The 21,557-nt window shown below is 35.1% G+C and overlaps 1 protein-coding gene across 1 annotated transcript in view; it reads left to right on the top strand.

Moving 5' to 3' along the window:
* Positions 1-21,557, top strand: part of LOC107686721 (contactin-associated protein-like 2) — a 401,917-nt gene that overhangs the window by 370,632 nt on the left and 9,728 nt on the right. Inside the window, exons 22-23 of the mRNA XM_016483827.1 lie at positions 2,009-2,142; positions 9,430-9,523. Of these exons, the coding sequence (XP_016339313.1) occupies positions 2,009-2,142; positions 9,430-9,523 (228 nt within the window). The remainder of the gene's footprint in view (positions 1-2,008; positions 2,143-9,429; positions 9,524-21,557) is intronic.

Here is a 21,557-nt window from a genome sequence, read left to right on the forward strand (position 1 = left end):
AAAGGGGTTTGGATGGCAGGGAGGGAGCCTTAAGAGAAGATGTCTTCCCCATAGAGAGATAGCAGGCCAGCATCTCTTCAACAGAGGGCATCTTCTCATAACCATTCACACGCATCCCCTCGATGTTGGCATACATGGAATGGAAGGCTCTTTTTTTTTTTTTTTTTTTTTTACTTCAAGCCGGAGTGCAGTATAATGTGGTTATCTGAAAAGGACATGATATAAATCATCTGTCCAACAACTGCAGACAGATCCACACTATACACTTCCTATATAAACAAAAGGAAATTACTGATGGGGGAAATTTCCCATCAGGTCCTTTCCATGTTCTCACTGCGACCGCAACGCACAGCATGCATTCAGCTCCCGCGGGAGCTAAACACGCTCCGCCCAACCACTAGATTACCTCGGAACTCAAACGAGAATGAAAACCGCTGCCGCGAATGCATCGCTATTCCCGCAAGAGGCGAACGCACTCATGCAAACACTATCTACAAACTCGGGTAAATGGTGAAGTACTCACATCCCCCTCAGTAGTCCCGCGAATGCAATACGATGAGCACAAGCCGTCTCCTCGTGAGACGAGCGCGTTCAATTCATGCTTATCCCTCACAAGAAATAAGCAATGAATGCAAAGCGCATCGAACTCCTCGAGAGCTGAACACGCTTGCTCTTCACCACACACACACAGCAGGCGAGCTGTGTGAAACTGCAGGTATCAGAGCAAAGCCTCTGGCGAGAAAACATGCACTCCTAGTCGTCTTTAGCTTAATGCTAACATAAACAAATGGTCAGTGAAGATGAAGAAGAGGATAACATGTTATCCCGGTGCCCTTTTATACTGTGATCGCGTGATCAGGGTAATGATGTCATAGGCTGTCGCCGGCCAATGTTTTTGTCGTTTTTAGATGTATGCTTCAGACACCGGTCACGCTGAAGGCGTTCCCCATAGCGACCTCGAGAGGACGCAGTTCGAAGTTCCCTCGAAAGGGAACTACGGTTGCAGACATAGTCAACTTTCTCTCAAGTGTTCACAGACTGGCTTTGACTATTCCAATATGGCGGATGACTTATGTATAGCCACCCATAGAAACAACCGCTAATGAGGCATCTATGTATATACAGTGTATCTATGGTTAGGGTTAGTAGAATAATGTCATGTATTTGTAAAGTCAGTAAAATGCCTGTGTGTGAACCAAACTGTATATTTAACATCAAATATGTTCTGATTAGCTTTTATTGTGCCACCTCGCACAGTATTGTTGCTTTCAGTATGAACAGACAAATCGCATCACACCTGGTTAGTCTTCGTTCATCATTAAGTCCGGATGCTGATGCAATACACGCATCTGTGTGTGTGTCTGTAAGATTGTTCTGCAGCAGTTTTGAAACTGCACTGTAATAATAAAGGAAAATTTATTGCACCAGGCTGAATTGCTTTTTGAAATGGAAGCGCAACAGTAAAAGCTAATTATATGACAAATGGCAGAGTGCAGGCAATTACATCCCTGTTTGTTTGGCATAAGCACAACACTGTGATCCAATTCTTTTAGAGTTTAGAAGTAAAACACATCTGGTGTTTAAAGAAAAAGACCCTTATTCCCCTCAAGGACAGGATTTCACATTAAACACAGTGACTCAGATGTACCGTTGTTTAATTTGTAGAGTGGCGTTTTCGCTAAACACTGTTCCATAAAACCCAAAGTGGGCACACAAGACTGGTGATACTTGTGCTTTGTGTTAAGCTGCCTAAACCCACATCGAATTTTACCCTGTAGTCTCTGAGCAAATTTATCTTGCTGGCCTGAGCGGTAACCCAAATGAGGTAATGTTCATCCCTGCAGTCTGTAGGGCCGTTGCACAGGAGAGTGCTGTGGAGGTGAGTGATGTTAGGGTGCAGAACTGATGCACAACTCTCACTCACTCAGGCATTCTGCATCCAGGAAGACTGCAGTGCGGTTGAGCTCTGGATAAATGTGATCTTTCTGTCTCATCCTGTTTCACTCAGGTACGCTGCAGCTGCGGTACAACTTGGGTGGTCTCAGAGAACCCTTCAGTATTGATATTGACCAGAGGAACTTGGCCAACGGGCAGCCCCACACCGTCAACATCTCGCGGGTGGAGAGAGACTTAGAAGTGCAGGTGGGAAACACATGAAACTGACCACTCTCAATATTACAATCAGTATCATTGGTCAAACGTATCATGTAATACTCATCCAATAATATAGAAGTTATTTCTTTTTTTACTTCTAAGGCAGCATCTTAACTGAAATGAAACCTCATAAGGGACTGATTTAAAAGACTCTACATGGGCAACTACTTTGGTAGCGGGTTGTTATCTGTGCCATACAAATAAATTTGTATATGAATTGCACAAAAAAATCTACTAAATCTCACAGTTAATTTCACAGTAAAGGCGGTCAGTAGTTGATAAAAGAGCCAATTTTGTAATTAAATTAAATGATTTATAATATTATTATGTTTGTTGTTATAATAATATTATATTCATTATAAAATGAAATTATTTATAAGAAAATAAACTTTTTTTATATAGTATTAGTTTGATATAGTACTGTAACAATCATCAAACAAATTTATATCTTAAGTACAGTATATATAACTATTTGGTAAAAGTGCTGATTTTGAATTAGAAATTGTATTACGGAAAATATTCTGTTGATACTTTATTAATGTAATTTACATTTTATTTATCTTTATTTATTTTGTTTGATTTTATTATTAATAAATAATAATAATAATAATAGTAGTAATAAATATTAATAATAACAATAATGTTTTATTATTAATTATTACATATATTGGGTAAAAGTGCCCATTTTGAATTAGAAACTACATTATGGAAGAGTATTTTATTGATAATTTTCCACACAGAATAATAAAATTATTTTCATTATAATAAAATGAAAAATATGTGTAAAGATATATGCATATATTATGTAAAAGTGGCTATTTTGAATTAGGAACTATAATTAAATTATTTCATAATAAATTAAATGATTTATAATAAAATAAGAATAATACATTTACAATAAAGTACTATATATATTTAATTAAAATAAAATGTATTTAAATATGACATTTTTGTAGCTCCATACCGCCATCAATGCATTTTGATCCATGAAGGATATATATGATGCTGCCATCAATTTTAGTCAAAATTAAGTATTTTTGATTTTTGAAGATGATGCCTAAAATCGTTGCCTGATCCCAGCTTTCTTGATTTCGTAACTGAATGTATATCTCAAATATGCGGGTATGTGAGTGGATGTGTGCCGTGTCTGTTACCCAGGATGCACTGCATTAGTCTCACAGGCCCAACTGGATAATTGAAAGCCCATATTGATCTATGAACTGAGACTCAGGGTGAACTGTAGATTTTATTATGTTCTAAATGGCAGGACACGCAGCACCTCGTGTGGTCGATAAGCAGGACTGCAACATGAAACGATAAAGCAGTGATCAAGATCACAGAAGCACCTGATCAGTAGAAAGTGTGGTCATATCAAGTTGCATTTGAGGACAGGTGAAAACTAACTACAGAAGGGTCAGGGACTTTCAATTTTATGTCAAAGGCTTGTATGTGCTGGCCGGGACCCTCCTCGCCCCTCACCATCGCTGTAAGACATGTCCCAAGAGAATAATATTGAATGACAGAGAAGCAAAGATCATGTCAGATATACTGTGACCTTGTCAGCAAAAAAGTGGGCTTTGTTGTCTTGTTGCTTTTCCCTCTCTCTCTCTCTCTCTCTCTCTCTCGCTTTGTTGTCTTGTTGCTTTTCCCTCTCTCTCTCTTTCTGGTCAGTCTGTGTCTTTGGCTCTTGCTCTGTTCCGGGCTCCTAAATCAAATAATCAAATTCCCGCTGTCTGGATGGATGAGGCACAGCAATGATAAGCCCGTGGGCATGAGGCTTAAAGAAGGGCTGTAGCTCTCTTTAATTCTGCCGTATTTCATTTCTTGCTACACAGCTCTGCCAAGCCCGAGATCCTACAGACCAGAGCTGGAAATCTGGCTTGGGGTGAAATATATAGAGGGAGAAACAGAAAACCATAGCCCTTTTACCCTGTCTTTATGGCCCCTGGGAACCCCGCTGACATTGCAGCAAATAGAAACCCATAGCCATCCTTCAGACAATGACCTATGTGTGTGAGGGGTTTGGGTGTGTGTGTGTGTCTGTGTGTGTTTATGACTACTCAGGCACACACACACACTGCATGGCAATCAAGCAGGTACTCCTAAGGTAGGTCACATAGATGTGTAAATTAAAGGCAGGTTAGGACTCAGAAGAACTCAGGTTTCTAAGGTAGATCTGTTATATTTGTCCAAGCCTGATCATTTCTGTTTAATTAGCCCAGCAGGTTTATTAGGGCTGTTAAATTAGCTTTTCTTTTCAAATTACAGATTCTTTTCTGTTCTTTAGTTTTGTTGGAAATTACAAATAACATTAACTTGCTTGGCATTTACATGTCCACTTGTCCACTATGCTTTTATGACAATAATGACAATAACAAAAACCTTTTTTCAATATCAAAATATTTTTTTCAACATCATTTTTATACATTAGTTTATAAGATTTAGATATGTACTGTATATAACGTTCGGGAATTTGGGGGTTTTGTTGTGTAGTGTGGTGTGATGTGGTGTGATGTGATGTGATGTGATGTGATGTGATGTGTTTTGTCGCTTGTGCTTACGCTGCATTTATTTGATTAAAAATAGATTTTTTTAAAACAGTAATATTGTGAAATATTATAAATATCACATTTCTTATTATTATCAATGTTTAATTTTTTTTTTGTGGAAATGCTACATTTTTTTTCAGCATTCTTTGATGAATAGAATGTTACAAAGGACAGCATTTATTTCAAATATAATTTTTTTTGTAACATTATTAATGGTTTTACTGTTGGTTAAATGATTTTTTATCAGTGTTGCATAACTGCTAAATAAAAATATTAATTTATTTAAAAAAAAAATCTTACTGAACCCAAATATTTAAACGAGGGTTAATATAGTAAACTAATATATAAATTTAACCTAGCTGCAAAGGCAACATTTCTTGGTACGAAATAACTAAAACTAAAACTGAAAAATACAAATATTAAAAAAAAAAGAAATTATTCAAGTTTTAAAATTAAAATAAAAAAAAGAAAATATAAAAATATTGATAATGTATTGCAATGACACTAAAATACACTGCAGAATACTGCTATGGACATCATTTAAAGGCAGGGACATCTCATTATCATGTTTTATAATGAATGACGATCTGCCACTGGAATTTGTGATTTCTTTATGCTGATTGGTCATTGTGGTTTTTATCAGTCATGGAAAGTGTCCGTGGCAGTGTTCTCTCCAGCATGACGCATTTTAATCTATCGCTTCTCCACGGCTCCCTCTTCATTCTAGTGAAATTACAAAACAAAATCCAATTGCATCCCCACTCCTGATATACATCTACTTATGCAGAGGCATAACAGATGCAATTTTGGTTTATTGAAATCAAGAGGTTAGAACCTGGAACCTCCATAATATAAATGAATCGTCACAGGTTGATCAGCAACACTGATATTATTGCATATTATATTAAATATATTTACTTACAGTCCTAATTGTAATGATATTGTTTACATTTCAGTTTTAAATTATATTAAAGATAATAAAAATAAATGTTCTCTTACAGACCTGAGTATTTATTCATCAAAACAGTCAAAGATTGTGTTATAAATTATTTGTGAATTATTGAGGAATCAGATTCTGATTTTGCATTTTAGATTTCTGTGATGCAGGTTTTGCCCACCTGTGCATTTTCCAGAAGAGTAAAGAGCTTGCTTCAAAAGGAATATGAGATGAGAGGCAGTAACATCAGTCCAGCTGACCTTTCCAGACACCCACGCCTGTGATATTTCTTTTGAATGAAACATCACACCCTTTTTGAATCAGACAGTGAAAGGTCAAAACATAACTAAGAGTACAACCATGTGGGAAAAGCAAACAGATGTACTTGATCTTCTAGAAGTTTTTGAAGATTTTTTTGAAACCCTAAGACAAAAAGCAGAGCGCACTTTCATTTTGGGATGTATTATTAATTTAGATTAATGAATACTTTTGGGGTTCCCACTATCAGGTCAACTTTCTATCAAAGTAATGTGGTGGACCTTGCACTGTGTTTTTATTATTGCATTAAGCCCCTTTTTCACCATATCTGACAAGAAATCATTCATTTCCACTGGAGAACACTAGGAGCTGTGTGGACTTCTAGCTGTATGGAATTTTTGGATCCCATTTGAGCTTTAGATGTGTTAAAATACATCAGATCTGATGACCCGATGTGATGTATTCTGACCTATGAGATTTGTGAACAAAGTGAGAATTACCAATATTTTTCCACTAAAACATTATTCTTTAAACACCATTTCTGTAAAATTGGTGGTTATGAATAATTGTCAGAAATTGTATAGTTGTGAAATAGTGTTTTTTGTTGATTAGCCCTACTTACTATGTTTTTTTACACAACTGTTGCCGCCTTACTGCATATCAGGATGATCTTTGGACTAAAAAAAAATATGTAAAAAATTATATCAAGCCAGGGTTAATGTACACAAAACCTAAAACTATTAGAATGTTTTTGTTAATTGAAGCTGAAATAAAATAAAAATAAAAATATTAGATAACAACTTTAAGCACTAAAATTACTAATTGAAAATAAATACAAACTAAAACTGAACAATCTAAAACTGAAATAAAAATAAATTAACAACTAAAATAGCAACATTACAAAACAAATAAAAATATATACAAAAGTACATAAAATTAAACAAATAATTAAAATGATTGTGAAAAACTGATCATCATCATATTGATAATCATTTGCTTTTGTGGCTATATTCATACATTAATTATTTATTCATTTTACCGTGGTGAAGTGAAGTGTCAGGGAAGTGTTTTGCAATCTTTAATATAATATAATAATTTATGTATAAACATAAAAATATATTATTTATATATAAATATTTTAAAGGAGTATATTTTGGTTGCATTTTTACTGTCTTTATTGAGGAAAATGTATAAGAGTGTGTATTTGTGTGTTTACAATTTTTTTGTAAATTTTATAATTGTATTTAGAATTTATTGCATTGCATTGTTTAAAAAGCATACATTTTTGCTTTATATATATATATATATATATATATATATATATATATAAGGGAAGGTGTACATTTTATATATTTATTTAGTCTTTCACCACTTTAATTACTATTTGGCTTTTTTGCTGTTCAGTTTAATTTATCATTTAATGATTTTGTTCAATTAACTCTCATTTGTTGACAAAAAAACAGGGTTATGGTTTAATTTTTATTTATTAATCTTCTTAGTTGTTGTTCATTTGGTTGATTGCTGAGTGACAGGATGCCATCACCTATCAGCAGCCATTTTGGTTTGAAATGTTTCAAAATCTTACAAAAATGTACCCAAAAATGCACCTTTCCAAAACTAATTTCTTAGAACGACTCGTGTCTATTAACTCCCACTCTCTTTTCCATCATTTTATTCTTTTTTCGTTTATCTCCTGTGTTTATTCGCTGTAACTCTCTAAGTTGTTCTCTCAGTGGGGTTGTGGCTATAACTCAAGCTTGTGCTGTGGCTGTCGCCTCCCAGGCCGAGTGTCCTCTCTCTGGGTGGCCGCTGTGCAGGAGGGGCCCTGTCAGATAGGAGGCTGGTTGGATGGAGATTAATTATAGGCCCACAGCAGGGCTCATTAGCACTAGCCGTGTCAGAATGGGGCCGCAGCACCACAAGGGACAGTCCCTCTCTCCGTGTCATCCCTCCATCCCTGCTGCCCATTAGTTTGAAAGGTAAACAGGTTGAAAGCAATTTAATTTGGTCACATTATCCCGTCGACGGATGGCAACACACCCTCCTCCATTAGCAGCGGCAGAAACACAAGCCCACGAGGTCTTCTGAGATTCACCAAGCGGTGAATGTTAGCGGTGAGGGAGGGCTTCCCCTGCTTGATTTACCCGGCACAAACGCACCTGGGAGGCGTCTGAATAAACATGCTTGCATTTATCAGTCCGCCACATCAGTGGAACAAATTAGAGCTGAAATATGTCAGGCAAACGCTATTGTGTTGGACTCTCCGTTTCTTTCTTTGAGGCTAATTTGTATTCACGGCAGTGCACAGCGATGAGAGCGCCACTTTCACAACACAGAGGAGACTGAGAGAGCAGCCGTATCTTCAAGCACAAAAAAGTAATTTAGCGGAAATAATTCTTTTTAATACCGAGGCTGAGATGCCTCATGCTAATTAGGAGTGCCAGTGAATCAGCAGTAACGGGGATAATTAAAGCTGTCACCGAATGTGTGTGTGCATGTGTGTGTGTGGTTGCATTCAACTGTTGCCGCCTTACCGCATATCAGCATGATCTTTGGACTGAAAAAAAAAGAATATTTTTAAAATTATATCAAGCCAGGCTTATCATTAACGAAAACTAATACTATTATAATTATTTTGTTAATTGAAAAAAAAACTGAAATAAAATATAAATATTCCATAAGAACTTGAAGCACTAAAATTAACTGAAAATAAATAACTAAATCTGAACTAAAACTGAAACAGAAGTAACATTAAACATAACAAATTGACAAAAAATTAAGTTAGTAATTAAAATTAAAACAGACCATATAAATAATATAAATATTATAAATAATGACTAATTAATTCAGAATATTAATAAAAACTGTAATGGTATGTAAATAATACTAATTATTATACTACAAGTTAAGCTACTTTGTTTGACAAGTGTAAATGTATTTTAAACTCTACATGTACACCTGGAAGCAAATGTTTAAAATATATATTAATAATAATAAAATTACCTATATTGTGCATTTGATTGTACTGTATATTCAAAATACTGCTGTGCAATAAGTAAAAGTAAATTATATGTCTAAAAGTTTATTCAATTAAATTATTATTTATTAAATTAAATAATATTATAATTATAACTATTATTAAATACATTGAAAAAATAGTAGTAGTAGTAGTAGTAAAATACATTGCAAAGTATATTTTAAATAATTGTTATAATACTTTGTTATATATTGCAATGATGTTTTATATCAGTTATATATAGTACATTATATAAAATGTATACATTTTGTGAATATGTAACAAATAAAACTCCCTCATTTTAAGAGGTAACTGAGTGAATTGTAAATGCTGTGGTGCTTTGACTGTATGGTCAGTGATGAAATATTTATCCAGTAGATGGCCCCATTGCCCACTATAGAGAAATATTAATTGCATGGGCAATTTGTACTTGACCACCAGCAACAGACATTTGTATATAATTTAGTTTCTGTGTCTTTCTGTTTTTCTTTTCTTACTACTTGTCTTTCTTATAGCTGGATCATTATCCTCCCGTCAGCTACAGCCTGCCAGAAGCCTCAGACACACAGTTCACCCTGGTCAAGTCACTCTTCCTGGGTAAAGTCTTTGGTAAGTGCTCTCTGTTCCTTTGCAAACTCCCCCAGGCTTGGATTAACCGGTAACCTCAAATGTTTTTTTGTTTCACTTTATTAACAATAAACTGTATTTGTGAGTTTGATTGTAAGACAAGAGCATAGGTTGACGATTATATAGTATCCACAGAATATTTTGGTAACACTTTACTTAAAACCTTTATGTATAATGCATTATAAAAGTAGTTTTAATGCATGAATTATGCCTTGTAATGCACCTTATGTATTGTACAATCTAATGAATAGTTGTTACCACAGTTAATACATTATAACACTTATCAATTCATTGTTACACTATGCATTTCAAATTTGGTTATAATATCATTTACGACAAAATATAATGTATTACAACACACATTATGAATAATTATAATGCATTATACCCTTTAATAACCTTTATTAAATAATAAGCGAGTACACCGTGAATCCATTTTCCAAACCGTGTTTTTGGCTTATCCTGAATCTCTACGGTACACCTATAATAAATGTTTATATTCAGACTATTTTAGACTGGTTCGGTAGGTACCGCTGCGGAGTAGCCCAGTACCTGCGTGATTCGTCATAGACATAAGCAGAGAGAAGTAGCTCCGGCTACAATGTTTTTCCGCAAGACGCATGCAGTTCTGTTTATTAACCGCTAGAGCGCCAAAAGTTACGGACTGCTGCTTTAAGTAAAGTGTTACCAATATTTTCTCTCTTCTCTGTCTATTTCTGATCTTTTAACCTTTAAGAGTTGAAAACTCAAACCCTTAGAAATTCAAAAGGAAATGTGCTATTGTGAGTTGGTGCAGACAGAAATTAGTATTAAAACACTGTATTGCCTCAGTTCAGCCACTAGGTGGTAATAGATAATTCTGTGGGAATATGATTTTGGTGCATATACTGTATGGCATAATATTAATAATTTATAATTTAGTATTAAATTTTTATATGCTTTATGCTGAATGCTTGTTTACATTACAACAATTTCTGCAGATGCAAATTACAACTTATTTCACAGAATTAGTAGGAATTAGTATAATTATTTGATTCCTTCTTTTTCCAGTACAATAATACTGTGTAGCAATTCACATAGGAAGTATGTGAAGGAAATTATATACCTTGCTTTGTGAACTCTGGGGGCACAGAATGTCAGGAATATAATTTCCTTCTGCCAGTCCACAGTGTCCTTGAATGCCCTCTAAAAATGTCAGTGGCTTTAAGACAATCGCTTAAAGGTCTCTCACCCGGAGGCATATAACAGACATGCACTTTCTTCAATGAATAACGATGAGGCACCAACCAGAGCTCATTATGCTCAATTCAGCGCTGCCTGCTGACACGCCAAAAACAGCAAAGTGACCCACTGTTGTTACCAATAGCAGGAGGCGGTTCAGTCACACAAACACCCAAAGCCTGGTGGCATTATCCACCTGCATAATAATTTTTAGCAAAAATCATGTACAGTGGAAAGCAAAAACTGTTTCATCTCTCAGCCGAATCTGGTGTACTGGTCCACCAGAAAACTTCTAATCTTCTTCCTGTCTGCGGGCACATAATCTCAGCCATGTCTATCAGAGCGTGCTGTCTTCCTGTTTCCACAGTCTCTGGAGCCTCTGCATCAATTCATGCTGAAACTGTCCACTGCCCTACCTGTCTCATCAATCATTTATGGCTGGAGACCCCTTTCACATCAATAAGCCACACTCTTTCCGCATGTTCTGCTTAAGGCAATGTCCATGGTTGACCTGCAAGCTGTTTGTCATGGAATATTTACCTTAACATATTTGGGAGGGACAGCTGTGGTCCCATAATGCCGTTGACATGTGGCTAGAGCTCTGTGCTTGCAACATCCTACTTTAAGTATTCCTTGATGCTTTTTGTGCAGTGGAAAGGAAGAGTTTGTGATGGTCCTGTTTTGACTGAATTTTAAGTGAATTTTACATGTGATAAAATGGTATGTGGTAACAAAATGCTGTGCTATGATATTCTTTTAGTGTATAGTATAAATTTATGCTGCAAATTGGGATGTGGAATCTAGTCTTCAGAGCTTTCCGACATTGTTTTCAACTTCTTGCTGTTAGACAAAAAGCATAAAATCATGGCATACACTAATATTGATGAAATAGTATTTAATTAGATTGCACAAATATATTTTGATATTGGATGAAATACAAGTCATCGCAGTGCATTCTGGGATTGCCTTTGCCACAAAGGTTATATGCAGGGCTCAACAGTATTCAACATTTTTTTCAGCTGGCCAATAGTTCAGATTTTTTCTTTGCCCTGACAAAAGTTTATCTGGCCTCACCACAAAATAATAATAATTTTTTTTAAAAATTAGATATGCATTTATTAATTGCTAGAAATGTTTGTAATATAACTGTTTTCCTTATCAAAATGTTCCTTATATTTGTTGTCATTACTTTTTTAATGAAATTGTAATTACTTTTTCATTTTATTTATTAATTATTATTTACAAAAGGAAAAAGTGCAACAATCTAGAAATTATACAGATGTTATGTAACTTCTTAAATGTATAAATATTTTTGCTGGAAAACAGACATACTGTAGGTTGCAAAACATTGATTTGTAGTTTTTACAACACAAACATTCTTTAGCAAACATTCTTGCTAATGCTTTCTATACTTTTCTAGTCATTTTTACAAATATGACAAAATATAATTTGTTAAACTAGCTAAATAAATTCTTAAAATTACATTACATATATACTTATACATATATACTTATACGTGTGTGTGTGTGTGTGTGTACAGTGTATATATATATATATATATATATATATATATAGACTATATTAAAGAAAACATTTAAGTTTGTATCCTTACTTTTGAGCCCTGTATATGTGATACAGACAAATTTATTCAAATTTAATTCAAATAAAGCTATCTTAAAACAAAGCAATTATGGAAGCTTAACTTTTGGGACATCCTTCATGTTGTGAAAACCTATAATGCTTTAAAATGCTGCAAATGACTTCCAGTCACATTTCATATCAAACCCTGAGATGAATTTAGATTATGTCAAACACTGTGAATTAAATGTTCATTCTAAAGAGAGCACATGGGAGTTTCTGGGCAATGAGTAAGTTGATGATCTGGCAACCTCAATCTGTCATGCCTACATGCTCAGAATGAATCAAGACAGCTTGTTATAGAAAACAAGAACTCCTGACATGGAGACCTGAAAAAAAGTGAAAGTAAGTCTGTGAACTCCATAAGCGCTGTGACAGGAAACACTGGCTGCTGACATCCTCCAGTTGTTCAGGTGATTGTTTTCTGTGTAGGCTGATGCAGGATAGCACTGCAGGGATTCGTGAGTGGCGCAGAAACTCGTTTAAGCATCCAGATATAAGTTCCTCTCAGAGCCCGTATTCATGAATCAGGCTAATTGGACATTGAGCTGAGTGTGCTATCTGTGTCTCCGGACCATAATTGCATTTTAGGGAATCAGAGCAATAAGACTGGAAGAGGAGAAAAGATCATTTGAAACTGGCTGAAAGCATACAGCATTCGTAATTGTGTTGTTGTCTTTAGGTACTTTATATGTATCAGGGTGATGCAGTGCATAGTATTGTTTTTCTCATTCAAATTTGTAATAATTAGGGCTGTCAATACCTCCTGTATTCATATTTATTTATGATTTAGTCAGGTTGTTTTTTGTTAGTTTGTTTGTTTTGGTATTTAATACATTTAGGTAGTTTAACGCAGTGTTTCCCAACCTTTTTTTAGTCGTGGCACCCTTTGGAAATTTTAACAAACTTGTGGCACCCTACAAAATTAATTTTGTCACAATATTTGAATTTCTAACTTCGATATGATCATTTGAAAAGTATAGATATTCGGTGCAACAGGGAAGAACTGCAGAATATAATGTCATACAGATATTTTTAATATTATTAAACATTTTTGTCCATCAATGGTGGCAATCAGTAGGCTAATTTCTAATGAAGAGACCAATTTATATGACAGATTTTAATGTAGGCTTTTATATATATGTAAACATTATTTAATTACCATTATAACTAGCTATCTCACAAATTTTTGCTCACTCAGTGTTTTTTTAGCACCCCTGCTCTCGACAGACGGCACCCCGGTTGGTTTAACGCCTTCAATTGTGAAGAAATTTATAATGTTACAAAAGATTTCTGTTTCAAATATACAGTATGTATAGATTCACATATACACAGAGACACACACAAAACAGCTGTGTATGTGCTGTATACATTTTTAGAATGCATAAAATTACTAATATTTATGGCAGTTATCACTGAAATTACACCACATCATTCATTTTGCACAGTCATATTGAATCAATTCAGCATATTTAATTAATCATATGCTTAAATGCATTGATTTTGACAAACCCAATAATAAAATAAGTGGTTAGGTCAGACAGTGTTTTAAGGGAAAAGTGCAGTATGTAGTACTTTGTTCATTTGATATGCTGTTGGCAAAGATGTTGATGATACAGCAGTTTGAGCTTTTGAGAAACCACATGCGGTCTCCATCGCTCTTGTTTCTTCTCTGCGTCTCTCCTCTGGTGCCAGGCTTTTAGTCTTATCGATGGCACTAGGAGACTGATTTGATCAATACTGAATGTTGCTATATCAAGGTCGTCTGCAAGAGGATGATTTTGAGCAGAGAAAAAATTTTTTTTATATGAAATATTTTTTTATATTTATAGTGTCTTGCTAAAGCAAACACATTTTTTTATTATTGTCCATACAGGGTTAGTGGTTTATTCTGAACATCTTAAAACAAGTGTTTGACCTCACAGATATGAATGATACTTTAAAGGAAATGTTTCTTTACCGGAACAGATTTGAAGAAATTTAGCATTACATCACTTGCTCACCAATTGATCCTCTACAGTGAATGGGTGCCGTCAGAATGAGAGTCCAAACAGAAGATAAAAACATCACAATAATCCACACAACTCCATCAATTAACATATTGTGAAGTGTAAATCTGTGTTTTTGTAAGAAACAAATAGATCAGGGTGTTTTAACTTTAAACTGTCAATTCTGGACAAAATATGGCTAAGTCCATAATCCATAATAATGCTTCCTCCAGTGAAAAGGTCCATTTCCTCTTATCCTCTCACATCAGAATCCTCAGACATATTTGTTTGCAAGTGTTTTGAACTGTTTTTGCTAATAAGCGGTGCTTGATCTGTGCATATTTCTCTCCTGATTCAGACGAGATGATTTTTCACTAGAGCATGCCGTAATATGGATATATGTATTTTAGCAACAGTTTAAAGTTAATGGTGAATTTGTTTATTACAAACACAGATTTTCACTTTACAAGACATTATTGATCGACAGGAGTCCTGTGGATTATTTGGACTCTCATTCTGATGGCACCCATTCACTGCTGAGGATCCACTGGTGAGCAAGTGAATAATGCTAAATTTCTTATTCATATCTTGGATGGCCGGAGGGTGAATAAATCTTCAGCAAATTTACATTTTTGGATGAACTATTCCTTTAAACCATGCTGTTTGCTGAGAAGATGTGTGTCTATTACTTTTCTAAACAGTTAGACTTACAGTTTTCACTTAGCAGATAATAAAAACAGCCAAAGAAATCCCATCGATTTACATTAAAAGATGTTTGGTCTAGTGTCTACACATAATTTCATTTATTCTGTCTGTCAGAGAGTCGAGCATCACTTTGTATCCCCAGATATCCCAGAACATCACGCACTGTTACCGACAACCATCACATCATCACCCAGTCAGCACACACTACACTATGTGAATTTACAGTAATTGGCAATGAGATAAAGCTAATTAAATGACCATGTGCTTTATGGCCCCTGGAGGTCGCATCAGACATTAGTATTCAGCATTCCATCACAGACTCTGCCTCCAGCCGAGCCGCATGGCTGTGATGATCTTAATTCTGAACCGATAAAGCAGTGTGGTTCACCAACCCCACCCCGCTATCAGAATTCAGCCTCTGTCCCGGTGTGCTCTCACAGGCGGCTTTGTCCTGGATGAGTGGAGAGGCTTTTCATCTGAGGTTTCTGAGTGGGCAGAAGGGCTGATGCGGCTGCTCTTTGTTCTCTGTGGGTGGTGCTGCACCAGTGCTGCCTTATGACACTCAGATCCTCTGGAGTAGTGCTTCTCAAGCAGGGGGCCTCAGCACACCTCCAAGGAGGGGACGCAAGATGGCTTAAAATAATAAAAAATAAAAAAAAAAAAGTTTAAAGCAACAAAAAATCAAGATGGAAGCTGAAATCATATTTTAATTTGTTCTGTTAATAGTTGTCCTTTTTAAATTATTTATTTATTTATTTATATATATATATATATATATATATACAGTGAAGATCAAAATTTGAAGGAATATTAGGTGTAGGTATACCACTGTTATGCTAACATATTTTACAGAATAACCAAGGCATTTCAACAAAAACCTTTTATTTTGTTGAGAACACACTGATCAAAATTAGAGAACAGTAAGCACTGTAGCACGAAAGAAGATTGCAACAAATTTTGTAGGGTTACTGCTGTCAGAAATTAGTAGGAAGTGTATAGGCCCTTGCTTTGAATGACTGCAGCACATCTTCGGCTGCAGGACATCACTAGTTTCTCATACTGTGCTGGTGTGATATTGGTACAATCTTCTTCCAATCTCTTCCATAGTTCGGTGACTGTAGTGGGTTTCTTAGCCATAACTTTGTTGCCAAGGATTTTCAGTCGGATTTAGATCAGGACTCTGGCCTGGCCATTTCATTATTTCAGTGTTCTTTGCTTCAAGGAACTGCTTTACCCATTTTGCATTTCTTTCTCCAGTTTGACGCCGAACATAATGTTTCCCATCAGACCCAAATTAAACTTTCTGTCATTATTAAAGTGAACTTTGGACCAATTCTCCTCTGTCCACACAACATGATCCTCAGCAATGGTGAGCTTAGCCTTTTTATTCTTTCTGCTGATGAGAGGTTTGTACTGCAGAGTGCACTTTCAGTCCGACTTCTCTTAAACATGCTGAGACAGATCCTTACCCCTTACCCCAGCACTGAACTGGTGAGCAATTCCAGCTGCAGTGTTGAACCGATTCCCTATTGAGAGTCTTCACATTATCCTGTCTTCTCGTGCACTTGTCTTATGTGGATGACCAGCTGTTTTGGGGGACTTAAATGAATTAGTGTCATTTTAAAGCTGCAATATTTTAGAAGTCACAGATTTTAAACGACCATCTTCTCGTGCAATGGCTGAAAGGGTCATCCCTTTGGCCTTCATGTGGACCGCCTGTCGCAAGGTTTCAGTCATCTTAGAGCGGCCCGCCATCTTGCAATTTCAGTGAAAATTAGAGGAATGCTGCCAGTTAAATAGGGTTTGTCGTATAATTAAGGAAAATAGCACCAGGTGCCGGATTAACACAAATAACTTGTAGGTATCTGTAAGAGTTCTCTAATTTTGATCAGAGTTCTTTTTTTTTTAAATATCTCATTTAGGTTTTTTATACTGTGCTTCACAATACGATTAATTTATGAAATAGTCTTTAAAAACTGCCCTTCTGCCCTGCTCTCAAATAGGACTAAGCAGTGACCTTGAAATATAGGAAATTGTAGGTTGTTCTCCTTTGTAGGTTTTTTTTTTTTAAGCTTAATAATTTTTTGCTTATTTTATCAGGAAAAAATGCCTACGTTTTAAAAAATGAATTACAAACTAGAAAAGTCATGTAAATTCATTGTTATTACAAAGTGAAGAATATCATTTTATTATATAATTTTTTATTGATTTTTTTATTTAAAAGGGTCATGAAATGCCTACAATTTTATATTATGTTTCTCATGGTTAGTTTATGAAGGTCCAATATTTGTGATGACAAAATTACCATTTTGGTTTATATGTATGAAATTCTCAAACTGAAAAAAAAACTCTTCTTTTGGGGTCCAATTATGTTGATAGTCTCAATAATTGTTTGAGACGTGTCTCGATGCATCAAAAACGCACCAAAGTTAGATTCAACAAAGAATATTCAGAGGAAAAGAAAGAAGACATTTTTAGAGGGAATGTAGGACACCTTTGAAGTCTATTCCACAGTTTTGACAGGCTCCTACTGCAAGATACTGAAGGGAAAAGGGTTGAAGGAGAAAAGGGAAACTCTACAGGGAGAAAATGACTCAAATATGATACATTAAATTTGGCAAGTTTTATGTTTTGATTCTCACTCATTCCATCCCATCTTACTCCCCATGAAGGAGATAAATTACCTATTTACTATAATTAGCTGTTGTACATAGATGAGTTAAAATCCCTGATAATCCCAGTGGTTTTTGAAGCAGTCGCCTCGTGTTAAATGAGTTTGCAGTGATTCAGCAGGTTTGTGCAGGTTGTTTTAAAAGCGAGCATAGCAGGTGGGAGGTAGACGCCTGCTTATCTTTCTCAAAGAAACCAAACATCTCTGAAATCCTTTTGTCAAGCATCACTGAAGGTTATGTGCTTTCATGCCTGGCTGTCTCCTTAATGCAACAGAATGAGATTCTGTCATTTTTATGTTGTTTTTCTACTGGCAGGTTTTTAGTGCTTTCTGTGCAAATCTGCAGGCACCTCAAAGGGATGCAAATACTTCAAAAGATTTGATCTCTAGCTGTTGATTTATTGTTTTAGAGCATTGTTTGTGAAGACGATTTTTATTATTGCAATTCCCAACAACATATAGACTGAATTTCTTTAGGCCTCTTCAGATGAGACTAGCTTTTCCTGAGGAGGGTACATTTCTTTTGCAGATGTATACTTTGTGATTCTAATCATGTCCAAATTCAACTTAAATGTTTTTTTCTCAGATTCTATTAATATACTTCAGACCCTCCGGGAAGCCTAATGCTTTAAAAATGTCTGTCATTGTGGTGGTTCTTTTTGTTTTTTTATACAGTGCATCTCCATTTATCTTTGCATTTAACTTAAAAAAAAATTATAATAATAAAAATAAAAATAAATATATATATATATATATATATATATATATATATCAGTGGTGAGCGGTGACTTTTACCCCCCCCCCTTGCAAACAATTATAAAATCAGAGAAGGACTTTAACTGTAAGTGACACCAGCATACACAAAACAAAGGGAACAATATGATGTTTGTTATTATTACAATTTTATATAGCCCACGTTTTTATCAACTTTTTTTTTAAATTTACCGCTTAGGCAATAACGTTGACAATAACGTATATCTTCAACATACGTTGTCTATGACCATAAATGTAAGAAGATATGTTTTCAGTGGACTTTGAAAATTTGCTTTGCTTGAGAAAACAAAAATATACAGTTACTGTGTTTTTTTTCTTTTGATTTAATTGAGTTGTTTTTGCATTAAACACAATGTGATTTTCGGCAATTGAGATCTGACAGCAGCAGCACATTTTTCCGCTTGGGCGAGCGCTTTGCGGACAGTTTACCTCACGCATGAAATCAGCCGCAGACTAGCAAAACACTGAGAACGCGCTATAATCCTGACGAGTCATAGCAATAGAGCGGAGGCGAGAAAGCTGCGGAGAATCCGCTCGCCCGGAAGCAACCGTAACTGGTAGATTTAAAGAAAATTTACAAAATTTGCACATTTTGAAGGACAAGACAGTAGTCTATAGGATGTATTTTGAATGTCCAGTAGTCCTCAAATAACATTATAGTCCCGTCTCGTCTTGTTAACGAAGATGCGGCATAAATTTTGTCATAGTTTTTATCATCAGATATTAGTTTTAGCTCGTCGACGTCTCCTATTAGTCACAGAATAAATGTTCGTTAACAAATATTTTTCGTCGTCGTCTTCATTGTAGACGTCTTCATTGTCCCACAGTACACACACATATTATGTAAACACAAATTTTATTTTAATATATATATAGTTTATACCTCGCAATTCTGTCTTTTTTTTTCTGAATTTTCCATTTACATCTTGTAACTTTTTTCCCACCATGAAATAAAAAAATAAAAATGGTAATTGTGACTTTTTATCTTTTTTTCTCGCAATTGCAAGTTTCTCACCGTTTACACTTTTCTCCTCAAAATTGCGTGTTCATATCTCACAATTCTGCTTTTAATATTTGGAGAGTTGTGGGGGAAAATTGTGAGATTTAAACTCAGAGTTGCATGAAAAATTTTCAAAATTGTCCAGTAGCAAAAAAAGTTGCAAGTCCCTTTTTTATTTTATTTTTTATCCTGTGGCAGAAACAAGCTTTTAATTATCGGTACATAGTCACAAATGTCCTTTATTTAAACAAGTGTGGCATTGTTTAGAGAACCAATTCCGTTCAATAAGAGCTTTCCTTTCATTTTCAATTTTCAATTTTTTTTTTTTTTTTTTTTTGCTTCTCTTGCTGTTTCTTCAGTTGATTAAAACCACCAAAAGCAGAATCCCCTCTGCAGTGTTCTGTCCTGAAGCCTTCATAGCATTAAACAGGCTCAGTCAGGAGATTTCATTCCTAATTAAATTACTCCAACGGATGTCCTATTCATCAGTCCAGGTGTGTGTGAAGAGATTTATGCCATCCTTGCATCAGTCTGAACGGCCTCATCACCCATGATTCATATAGTGAGATGATTCATCATCCTGCAGATATGTGCTTCGGTTGGGGTGTAACTGAATGTTACAGTGGCTTTTGAATTCAGGCACTCCCACCTCAAGATAAAGATTCAGACTACAAAAATAGCATACAAAGGAGCTTGAATTACACTTTTAACATAAGAATTCATGTGGTGCATTAACAAAAACAAAAGCTTCACATTTCTACTTTTAAAGTGTGAACCAGATTATAAATCTCATATTACTGCAATGAAAAAATGATTGAGTCTGTTTTGACACAGTCATTAAGTACCAATTATGAGAAGCCCCCTCAAACCCTGACGATTTAAGACAAGAATAATGTACAGATTTATAGCCGGCTACACCCTCGAGGGGCCGATTTACATTAGAAAGGAGCACAAAAAATTTAATTTAGATGAGTGATAGCCTCATATTGTTCCCTTAGGACTAAACACTATTCACTCAGTTTCTCTCATGTGTCATGTGTTTACTGTATGTATCACATACAGCTGAGTGTGTAGTTTGCAGACACAAGCAATATTTAGTGTATTTTTCTACTTTGTGTCTATGGAGCAAATCTGTCGCAAACTGTCGATTACCACCGACAATAAAATTTAAACTTGTTCTTTAATTTAAAAAATGCAATTAGAGACTCTAACAATGGAAATTTACCAGCCCAGTTTGGCAAAAGGTTTAATAATAAAATTTATTTTAATTAAATGTATGTTATGCTTAAATTTACATAATACATTAAATATAGTGCTGTCAAACGATTAATCTCATCCAAAATAAAAGTTTGTCTACATAATATACAGTGATATAATAGTGCCGTGAAAAGGTTTTTGCCCCCTTCCTGTTTTTTACATTTTTTGCATATTTGTCACACTTAAAAGATTCAGATCATCAAACTAATTTTAATATTAGTTTTGTAATATTAAAATTAATTTTAATATTACACTAAGATAACCCAATACAAAATGCAGTTTTTAAATGATGATTTCATTTATTAAGGGAAAAAAGCTGTCCAAACCTGCCTGGCAATACATGAAAAAGTAATTGCCCCCTAAATCTAATAACTGGTTGTGCCACCCTTTGCAGCAACAACTGCAATCAAATGTTTGCGATAACTGGCAATGAGTCTTTCACATCGCTGTGGATGGTATGATGATCTTTTTATGAAATGCTGTGTTGGTTTTACGTCAAATGTAACGGGACTCACACCTTCCAAAAAGTTCAACTTTTGTCGCATTAGTCCACATAATATTTGTCCAAAAGTCTTGGGGATAATCAAGATATTTTTTTGGCAAATGGGAGACGAAACTTTGTGCTCTTATTGGTCAGCAGTGGCTTTTGCCTTGGAACTGTCCCGTGGATTCCGTTTTTGCCCAGTCTCTTTCTTATTGTTGAATTATGAACACTGACCTTAATTGAGGCAAGTGAGGCCTGCAGTTCTTTAGATGTTGTTT

This window comes from Sinocyclocheilus anshuiensis, unplaced genomic scaffold, assembly GCF_001515605.1.
Source record: "Sinocyclocheilus anshuiensis isolate Anshui unplaced genomic scaffold, SAMN03320099.WGS_v1.1 scaffold990, whole genome shotgun sequence".
Classification (NCBI taxonomy): domain Eukaryota; kingdom Metazoa; phylum Chordata; class Actinopteri; order Cypriniformes; family Cyprinidae; genus Sinocyclocheilus; species Sinocyclocheilus anshuiensis.